Source organism: Dendrobium catenatum, unplaced genomic scaffold (genome assembly GCF_001605985.2).
Source record: "Dendrobium catenatum unplaced genomic scaffold, ASM160598v2 fragScaff_scaffold_1456, whole genome shotgun sequence".
Classification (NCBI taxonomy): Eukaryota; Viridiplantae; Streptophyta; class Magnoliopsida; order Asparagales; family Orchidaceae; genus Dendrobium; species Dendrobium catenatum.
In genome coordinates, this window is record NW_021319918.1 from 886660 (window position 1) to 897180 (window position 10521).

At 35.1% G+C, this 10521-nt stretch overlaps 1 protein-coding gene across 1 annotated transcript in view; it reads left to right on the plus strand.

Annotated features, from left to right (window-relative positions):
* Positions 1-1553: 1553 nt before the first annotated feature.
* The window catches only part of LOC110103456 (uncharacterized protein At2g33490-like), a 34700-nt gene continuing 25732 nt past the window's right edge, over positions 1554-10521 (plus strand). Inside the window, exons 1-2 of the mRNA XM_020832185.2 lie at positions 1554-1930; positions 8508-8580. Coding sequence (XP_020687844.1) covers positions 1811-1930; positions 8508-8580 — 193 coding nt within the window. The 5' untranslated portion in view covers positions 1554-1810. The remainder of the gene's footprint in view (positions 1931-8507; positions 8581-10521) is intronic.

Here is a 10521-nt window from a genome sequence, read left to right on the forward strand (position 1 = left end):
TTTGGGACGGCTGTCTTCCTGCTTCTTAAAGCGGCTTTCTAGTACAAAAATTTTAAATTTTGTACTAAAAATCTGCTTTAAGAAGCAGGAAGAAAGCCGTCCCAAACGAAGCCTTAGTCAAATTTGTAGTTGAATCCTTATACTTATCACACAATAGAATTTCAGTTTCTAAACACATGCTATGTTAGAAATGTCAATATCCTTCATTGAAAATAGTGATCATCATAGATCAAAATTTCATCCACAATCATAAATTAATGAAGTTTTTTTTATGTCATAATTGCTCAGTCCACTAAAGCAGAAAATTTCAAATTAGTTAATAGAATTTTCAGCACTAAATTCAATCAGTTTCCTTCTCCAATATAGATGTATTAATTATTGCAGACTAAAAAGTCCTTTTTGATGGCTATTTTATAGAAGAAATTGAGAGATGAAAATTCCTTCATTGTAGATTAATAATGATAGAATATTGCTTCTTAGTGATGGAACTTTTCATATCTATTAGGATTTTTTTTTTTTAGTGAGTGCCTCTTTGTTATGTGGATATAGTTAGTGGTGACTAACTTTTGTAGTGGCTTATGCATGATGAGGTTGGCAATAAGGCTTTTTAATTTGTTCATTTCGCCTTTTAAATTTACTTTTGGTTAGCGAAATCATCGTGAGTTTCGTAGCTCTTTTTGGTCTGTTGAGGTATTGAGTTCAAGTTTTATGTATGTGATGCATGTATGAGTTTGTCTTAGTTAATTTCTATGTGAAAATAGAAGAATTCTAACTAATTATTCAGCAAATTCGATTGATTGATACGAGTTGATTTTCTGTTACGATGGATCGACGAAACAATAGCTAGCCCAATAGCTATAACAAAGATTGAGAAGATTTCTCCTTTGAATTGCCGACTATTAAATATATCGGAAAATGTGACTCCACCCCCCAAAAAAAAAAAATAAAAGTTTACATGCATACCACTTTATTTTATGTTATTTACATATATAACACCAAAATTTTAATATTACATGGCTACTACTTATATAAAATTTTAATATCAAATATATCACTAATATATTTTATTTTTATCACTTATACCATCTTATAAATTTTAATATTTTCATTCCATGCACTCATATATGTCATATATTTCATTCTTATCATCCATAGCATGTAATATTAAATTTTTAGATATTAGATGTGTAAATAGTATGAAATAAAGTGGTATGTATGTAAATCCCCTTAATTTTTTTAAACTTTTTATTTAATAATTTTTAAACTAAAAATTTTTATACTAGAAAATTATTTTAGAAATGAGTAAGAATATTATCCCAAATGAAATCTATGTGCTAAAATTTTATTTTTTAAATCATAGAAAAAAAGTCTAAGAAAGTTTTCTGATTTTTAAAACATAAATTTATTATCATAAAAAAAATAAATTCATACTTAGAAATTTCTTCATATGATTTGTCATGAAAATAAAACAATAATTAAAATTAATGTCAAACCAACCAACAAAAGATGCAAATTTGCGTTCTTCGTCAAATTTATGATCTTTGACCGACAATAAAGACCAAGGAAACCGAAAGAGAGAGAGAGAGAGAGAGAGAGAGGAGGGAATCTTTCACCGAGATCATGGCTGCTTTGGATTTTCGATTCTTATAGGGTTTTTCCGACACTCTTGTGGTTTCCCTTCGATTCTTCCTACTTGCCCGACATCTTCTTCTTCACAGGAAAGTAAAGCTTCGGATTTGTGTGTTGAGAACCTGTTTATCAGTGCGTCTCCTTTCTTCATTGATTTCTTCGAGTTTCGGAGTGGAAAACAATGAAGACTTCTCTGAGGAAGCTGAGAGGATTCGCTTCCCTTCACAAGAACGCGGATCTCAAGGAGAAAAGAGATTATGGAGTTCCTGCCCGCCAGGACGAGCTTCTCCAGGCCTCCCAGGTATTTTCTCTCTCTGTTCGCTTATGCCTCAGTGGATTTGGTTTCCGGGAGATCTGGTTTCGGGGTTGAGGTCGATGAAGGGATTCGAAGGAATTTGATGGGATGATGTGCTGCATCCTCACAAGCTGCATTTTTTTGCCCGAGTTAACTGGTTTTGGTGCTGAAGCGTCATATTATGGATTGAAATTATACATTCGTTTATCCCCATTCATATTTTCCTGTACTGAAACCAACGCCTGTTTGATTATCTTTTTATGTAAGCTTAAGAGAGGATAAGCTGAGCAAATTTAAGCTGAAAGGTTTTGGAACTGAAGTTGTAGGCTAAGTTGAGCCGTTTGTTTGGTTAAAAAGATAAGTTCTTGTGAGCTGATAAAATTGTTTATTGTTTTTTTTTTTAAATAAATTTCACTTAATTCTTTGGCTTCAGTCGTTTGATGGAGTTGTCACTCATGAAATAATGAAAAAAAGTTTTGAAACATCTCTACATGACAACTTTAGCTTTTCTCAAGTTGTGCAATAATGAGGGAAATATAAATTATTTATATATTGAACGATGATTACAAATATTACAACAGAGACTGGTTGTTCATGATTTCAAAGGATACTTGTTAGATGTTACACAACATGTGTTATTACACTTATATGCACTTAGAACTAAGGTAAAACCTCCACGCATGTAAATAGAAAATTTTTCCCAATTTGATGCATGATTAATTTCATCCTTGGTGCACCTTTAGTTATTTGTTATGAATCTTCTCATTTATTGTTTCTACTCCATGAGCCTGTAGGATTGCTAGCCCTTTTCAAAGCTTGGGACACTACGAGAATTTGTACCTAGAAATCCATTCACTTATCTATTGCACTACTCACATTTATTTTCTAAGCACTATGTCAACTTGTACTATAAAAGAAAATTGTTTTATCTATGTAGAATGATAAGTATGATACGTGATTTTTCTCTTAATTTCTTTGTGAGGCATTTATCCTAAATGGTTTATAAAATAGAGTTTAATTTTGTGAGGCGCATTTGTAGTTAGGTTAGAAAGAATGCATGCATATATAAGGGAAATAATAGAAGAAAATGACAATCACATTAATTATGAAGTTTTTATGTCGAAGTAACTAGTTCATTTAAAGAAGTGTTCAATGGGCCCAAAGCAAACGCCGATAATAAGCCCCCCTCACAATCCTATAAACAAACACATCAATTTAAGTCAGAGTATTTTTCCATAAACCCATGAAGATTGGCCATGATATCGAGAAATATCTTCCACCTCCTGCTCAATATAGTGGCCGACTTCAAGAAGATGCATCACTAATGACTTGATGTCCTTATTATAGTTAATGATATATACGTGCACATAATAACCAACATTGCTCAAATTAGGAATATCATGCAACTTTTCAAGACATTCTTCCATGTTGTACTCAATGGCATTGCTATATAGATCACACTTACATTGGTTTATGCATAGATATTCATGCATTTATCTTGGATTTTCTATACCATGTAGGCTTCTCTTCCTAGATGTTTCCTTATGATTTATTTTGTGATTCTCAACACTACCACTATTTTTGTTAGATGGGTGATGTCATGAAGTAGGTGTTTGAATTGGTTGATTAACAATGAAAATGTCTTTTGATCATCGACATACCCATTTAATTTTTCATTGATTGTCGGCAAATAGATATTTGCATTGAGGCCCAACATAGTATTATGAAAAACTTCATTATTTAAGTAAAGGTTGTCAAATCAAGGCTATCATTGGACTCCCCTGTGTGCTATTAAATTCCCAATCGGGTGTCTCATACTTCTGGGCTACTTGGATTCTTGCTTTTTCTCACACTATTGCACCCATGATGACTAACTACTTTTGCATCTTTGCATAATGCTTCATACTCCTCAAAGAGTGGGAAGGTGTTATAACTTAGTCCTTTTCAGACCTAACCTAAATACAATCACACAAGATACTCCTTTATTTATCTATTGTTCCAAACATCATATAATTTATATGATTAAAAATAACATTCGGCACCTTTATAGCCTCTTCTCATACATCATCTTTAGCTAGTGCTATATCCAACACATTTGCATCAAACTACTCATGATGAAGCTATGAGCAGTTGAAAATAAGCACAGGACAATAGAACTTGTGCCTCTACCATGAATCTTTTAGTGGAAGGAGTGACATTGTTGAATTCTTGATGCTATTAAGCATTAGTAATAGGGATTCATAGTAAGCCCTAGTCGATGAAATGGATAGGGTTTTTAAATTGTTGAGCAAATATTGATTCATGTATCAACAAAAGTAATTCCAAAACTATCAAAGCATCATAAAAAAAAAATAAGAAAACCTCATAATTGTTCATAGTATAACAACACCTCGCTGGCAAAGAGATCGTTGCTGAGAAGGGTGCCGAGAAATAGAGAGGATGATGGATAGGGTACCAAAGTCCATGAGGTATTTGAGATCATAGAGTAGGGAAGAAAATGAGATATTGCAGGGGTAATTGGAGATCATACTGAATGTATGAAGATGAGAGTGCAAAGGACAAGTTAAGCCTAGAAAAAAAAAAAACCCAAATCTAAACCTTAGCCACAAATTGCAAACATGTACATAAAAAACAGCAGAAGAGGATTGAGCTAAGTTCACTGAGGAGGGGAGAAGAGTAAAGATCACTAGATAAGGGGGAAGGTAGAGAGTGCTAAGCTAGGTGGGTCAAGGTCCAGCTTAACTTATCCTTGCTTTTCTCCTTAAGCAAACTTAAGTTACACTTCTTTTAACTCGGCTTAGAAAATACTCAAATTTGTGTTTGGCTGATACTTTAAACATAAGCTAGGTTAAGCTAGTTAGTTTGCCAGGACCAAATATGCCCCAAAGCTCATAGTTGATGGATAAAACTAGCCATTGTTAGTCTGAGATTGTTGAATGGTTTCAAGAGCTTCATACTTTGCCTAATTATTTCATCGGAAAAATGCGGTTTGCTAAGCATATAGCGGACATTTAAATTGCATGAAACATGGATGAATTGTGATAGACCGGTTTAGGAGGGACCGGTCCTGCCGACTCAACACTTCGACCGACCCCTTGTATAAAACAGGCGTAAGCCTGCTATTTCCACCCCTGGTGGGTTCTGCCCCCTCCTGTGGGGTCCACGGCTTAAGTAGACAGAGAGAAAGAGGGTTTAGGAGGGAAAATTTGAATTAGGTGGGCTGTTTAGTCCTTTTGGGAGTTATTTTATGTGCTTTATGTAGGAGGTTGGGAATAGGGTTAGGGTTATCTGGTATTTTGGAGAATTATGGTTTCCTTGGTGTTTTTGTGCTCTAGCGGCGTCTAGAGATTTGGGAGAGATAGATCCGTATCTCATTATTTTCTTTCTTCTACTATTCAATCAAGAGTGTTTTTATCTTGTTTTTCCTCCATTAAATTCTTAAAACCTGCTTGGCGAGATTGCTAAAATTCTGATTTCAACAATTATTTTTTGTTTCTACTGCTATTTCCTATTGTTGTGTTCTGGAATATTCGTTGCGATAGAGAAATATGCAATTTAACATCTTAGTTTTGTATGAAAATCCAGCATACAATCAGATAAAAGAGATGGTGCAGTGTTCATAAGAAATACCAGAGTTTTTACATAAAAGCCCTTGAGAAGTGGGAAAAACCACGGGGCATGGCCCAGTTTGAATGAATTCACTAGTGTTTACAATCGATTACAAATGAGGGCTCTTCCTTGGGGGAAGGCCTTGACTTAATGTGGCAAATATACATCATATATAATTCATTACATGGTAGGAATTAGAAGAATCAATATTGGCATGTTCGTTTCGTTAACAGGACCATAGTCGGCGGGCAATAAAGGTCGGAAAAATCGTAGTCTTGCAACGGAGGTCGGAAGGACTGTAGTGGACTGGCTAAGGAAATCAGAAAGACTGTAGTCTGGCGACGGAGGTCGAAAGGATTGTAGTCGGCGGGTGACGGAGGTCAGAAAAATCATAGTCTGGCAACAGAGGTCAGAAGGGCCTTAGTCGTCGGGTTACAGAGGTCGGAAAGACCGTTCTCTGATGACGGAGGTCGGAAGGATAGTCGGTGAGTGATGGAGGTCGGAAAAACTGTAGTCGAGTGACTGAGGTAGGAAGAACAGTAGTCGGCGGGTGACGGTGGTTAGAAAGACACTTGTCTGACAATAGTTATCATGGGAAGTCCGACAATAAGCAGTGGTCAAGAATAAGTTTGGCGACAGTCGGCGGCTGGGCAGAAGTCCGCTTTCAATCAGTGGCCTGACAGAAGTCTTGCATCAGATGGTCGTCGGGCAAAAGTTCGACGTCAGTTGATGGCCGGGCCGAAGTCCGGCTTCAGTCGGTGGCTGGGCAAAAGTCCAGCAATGATCGGTGGTCGAGGAGTCTGGTGGAAAGAAAACTCTCTCTCTTTCTTCATTCTCTTCCTTGTTTCCCCTGCTTCCTCCTCCTTTCCATGAGGAATGAGAGGTCTATTTATAGTTTTCTGAGAGTGACATGACTAGTAAGTAGGGAGGAGATCAAGGGCATGTTAGGAGTGTTTTGAATGGACGCTCGATATCAACTCCTTTGATCATGGATTGTTTATCGAGTATTTTAGTGCCTTGATGATGTCAGAATTCAACAATCTTGGGCTTGTTGTATTCGTCTCATCGAGCCGCTCGATTCGAGTATTCGACTATAAGCATGTAACGTTTGGAAACCGTTTGGTCATCCAATTTATAGTTTGAAACTTCCAAATGAGCTTCGCGTCTTCAATTTTGTCCCATTTGAGCTCAGATTGAGTCGAATTTGGTGTCGTTGGGTTCGTCTTTTTGAGACTTTTAGTTCGATTATAATTTTGTTGAAATCGGAGTTTAGATGGTCCCAAATTTAATTTTAGAAGTTTCCAACTTGATTTTGCCGCGAGATTCGTACGTAATCAAGATAGATTTTTGATGATATATCACCATCAAATTGTGACAGCTAATTATTTGGACATATAACTTTTGGGAAGCTTTTGTTTGATTGGCATTTCTATGAAAAAAAATACACTTCGGTATTTGGTACTTTCTGCATGATTCCTGTTTTTGCTTGGTAGTGAAACCTGTCCAAGCCTTGGCATTTGAGTGGAGATTATAAGAATTGATGAGTTGCTTCCTTTGGCTGTTAGCTATAACTTTTTTATTCACTTTCAAAGCTCAAGAAGGATTTAAGAGGATGGTATCTGTAAATGGAATCGATTGATTCGATTCCACTTAAACATTTTTGTAAGTTGTCAAGTCAAGAAAGAAGTATTTTAAGTTCTCTCAAAGGTTGGATTTATAGATTGCAATTTCAAGTGACATTAGGTTGTCTCTGTTCGGCACTCAATTAACTAACCATGGGTCTAACTACCTAGATAAAGTACACTTTTTTTTGGTTGCCTGTGTTGCTTCATGTGTTCGGTAGTCATCTTGTAACGGTCAAGTTCATGAGTTGTTTCGGCCTAGTGGTTTAACAATACTTTTAGCCAAAAACATTCATCATACGATGGTTCTTTATTCTGTTTTCTATTTTTAAAATTCTAATTTAATTTAATTTAATTTATTTTTAACTTTTGCTTTTGCTTTGACGGTTTATATTGGTGGCATTTGTCAGGTTCATTTTTTTCTTTTATAGTGAGAACCTTTACTATCTGAACTCTTCATAATGACAATAAAAATATGATTTGGAATCTTAATTGTCTTAGTTGTGTGCTTATTAGATGATGATTATGTTACGCTGCCGGCCCAGGAGGGGCTGGCTGAACCGGTCCAACAGGGACCGGTTCATGTTTATAGCCGGTGGCCCAAGGCTTTGGGCAGAACAAAGGGGGGTGGAAGCTCTAGTGGGCCCACTTGCTTAATTAAATAGTGTTTATGAGGGAAAATTTGAATTATGGGCTGTTTAGGGATTTTGTAAGCTTCCTTTAGCTTTAATTAGTCTTTTGGAGGCTAGGGTTTGGGTATCTTGAGATTTGCTGAAATTTTGAGATCTAGGGTTTGTTTTTGTGTGGGCTCTAGGCTTTGATAGAGATTTGGAGAGTATTTCTTGCTGTCGAATTGAAGAAATTTATATCTTGCTTTGTTTTTCTTGTTTGTGAATTAAATCAAATTCGTGAATTAAATCAAAGTATTTCTCTTGCGTTTCTTCTCCAATCTACTATATTTCCTGCATGGTTTTTGCTGATTTCTTTTTGAAATCGGCCCGATTTCTCGCTGTTTTTGTCAATTCTTGCTAGGTTTGCTTGCGAACTCAAGTATTGCCCTTAGGGTTACTTGCGAGCTCAAATACTTCCTATCAGATTATTACTGATTTGCATGTTTATGCTGATTCCTGTCCTTTGATTCAAAAAACTTCTATGCTGTTGACTTCTCACCGCTTGAAGATGCAAGTTGGGCTATTGTAATTTCTTGTATGACCAAATTTAATTATTGATGCTACCCTCTTTCATCCTGTCTTTTTATGACGTGATTTATGAGATATCTGGCATCAATGCTAATGCTTCCCCTTTTTCTAAGATCAATGGCCCATTTTGAAGTTGGATTATCTCTTTTGCAGGATGTGATAGAAATGAGGAATTGCTATGATAGCTTGCTTTCTGCGGCTGCTGCCACGGCAAATAGTGCTTATGGTAAATTTCATATAAAAAAAATATGCTTATGTTAACTCGAATGAGTATCACGTTAGGCTCTTGTGAAACATTTTTCCTTCATTAGGAGCACATGGGCCAGTTTTTTATTTTATTTTACAGCATATTTTATACTTTTAAATATTGATGTATTTTCAATATCCATGGAACTTTAAGGAGGAGGCTGTTACATTTCATTCTACCTGTATAATTAATTACTTAACATAAAAAGTTAAATGTATTCCGTATAGTATTCTTTGTACAGATAGATCTTTCTCTATTTATTCCTTAATATACTGATCATACAATAACAACAACATCAAGTCTTTATCCCACTACGTGGGGTCGGCTGCATGAATCATTTTTCTCCATTTTGTCCCATTAAGCTTTCAAATTCTCATTTAAATCTAATAAAGAAAGGCCATTTCTAATATTTTTCAAACAAGTTTTTTTAGGTGTACCTCTACCTTTCTTAATATAAGCCAAATTTAATACATCTACTCCCCTAACCTGGTCATCAGAAGGCCGCCGTTTTATGTGGCCAAACCATCTAAGGAGACTGTCTAATCTTATCTTCCACTGGAGCTACTCCAACCTTTTCACATATATGCTCGTTTTGTATCCTATCTCTAAGACTAAAGCCACTCATCTACCCGAGCATTCTCATCTCTATAACACTTAATATTATACTTCTCTTTTAATGGACAATAGGGCTGCAAATGAACTGACCGTTTCATAAGTTACTTGTGGTTCGACTCGATTACAACTCGTTCATGATCGTTTGTTTAAGTAATCAAACAAATTTGAACAATATTTTAAATACTCAACTATTAAATAAACAAACATGAACAACTATATGTTCGGCTCGTTTATGTTCATGAACAATATCAATTAAAGCTCATGAATAAGCTCGATAAGAAGCTTGATAAAATCATTATTTTGTATATTTTCATATAATTTTTAGTTTTATTATAATAAGTTATTCTTATGATATAAAAAATTAATTACATTATTTTATGTTATGCTATTTCATTATAATGAATTTGTTCATAAACAAGAGATATTTATTCATGTTTGTAGTTTTTTTTTGTTTAAACAAGCTTGTTTATAAAAAGAATCATTTTATGAGCTTGTTTATTCGTGTACGGGCTCATTTGATAGATCAAAATCACTCCCTATATATGTTCGTGAACGACTCTTGGTGATTGTTTGTTTGTAGGCTTGATAAGATTGTTTGTTTAAGGATCAATAAGCAAAAACAAATTGAACATGAATTAAGCACAATCCAAATATGAACATTTATTCTTTTAAACAAATCAAGCTTGAACGCAAACAAAAAAGCTCGAATCGAGCTTGAACCAAGCTTGAACAAGTTAATAATAAACAAGCTCAAACATGAACAAGTAACTACTTGGCTCTGTTCGACTCATTTGCAGCCCTAATGGACAACATTTTGCACCATAAAGCATTACAGGTCTCACCACAATCTTATAACGCTTTCCCTTAAGTTTGAAGGGGACTTTTCTATCACACAACAAGCCCGATACACTCCTCCACTTTAACCGTCCAACTTAAATTCTTTAGCTGGTTGGTTCAAATTAGTTTTTGTTGGTTCTTGCTTTAGCTGTAAACAAAAGCTTAAATTTTTAATGAGAACATATCAAGAAGGAATTTTAATTTGATTTTTCTTCACAAGACCCTCTTTTACTCTTAAGGATTACCAAAATATCTTCCAATAACAACAACAACAACATCAAGCCTTTATCCCACTATGTGGGGTCGGCTACATGAATCCTTTTTCTCCATTATGTCCTATTAAAAGTCAAATTCTCGTTTAAATCTAATAAAGAAAGGTCATTCCTAATATTTTCTAACCAAGTCTTTTTAGGTCTACCCCTACCTTTCTTAACATAAGTCAAATCTAATACATCTACTCTCCTAACC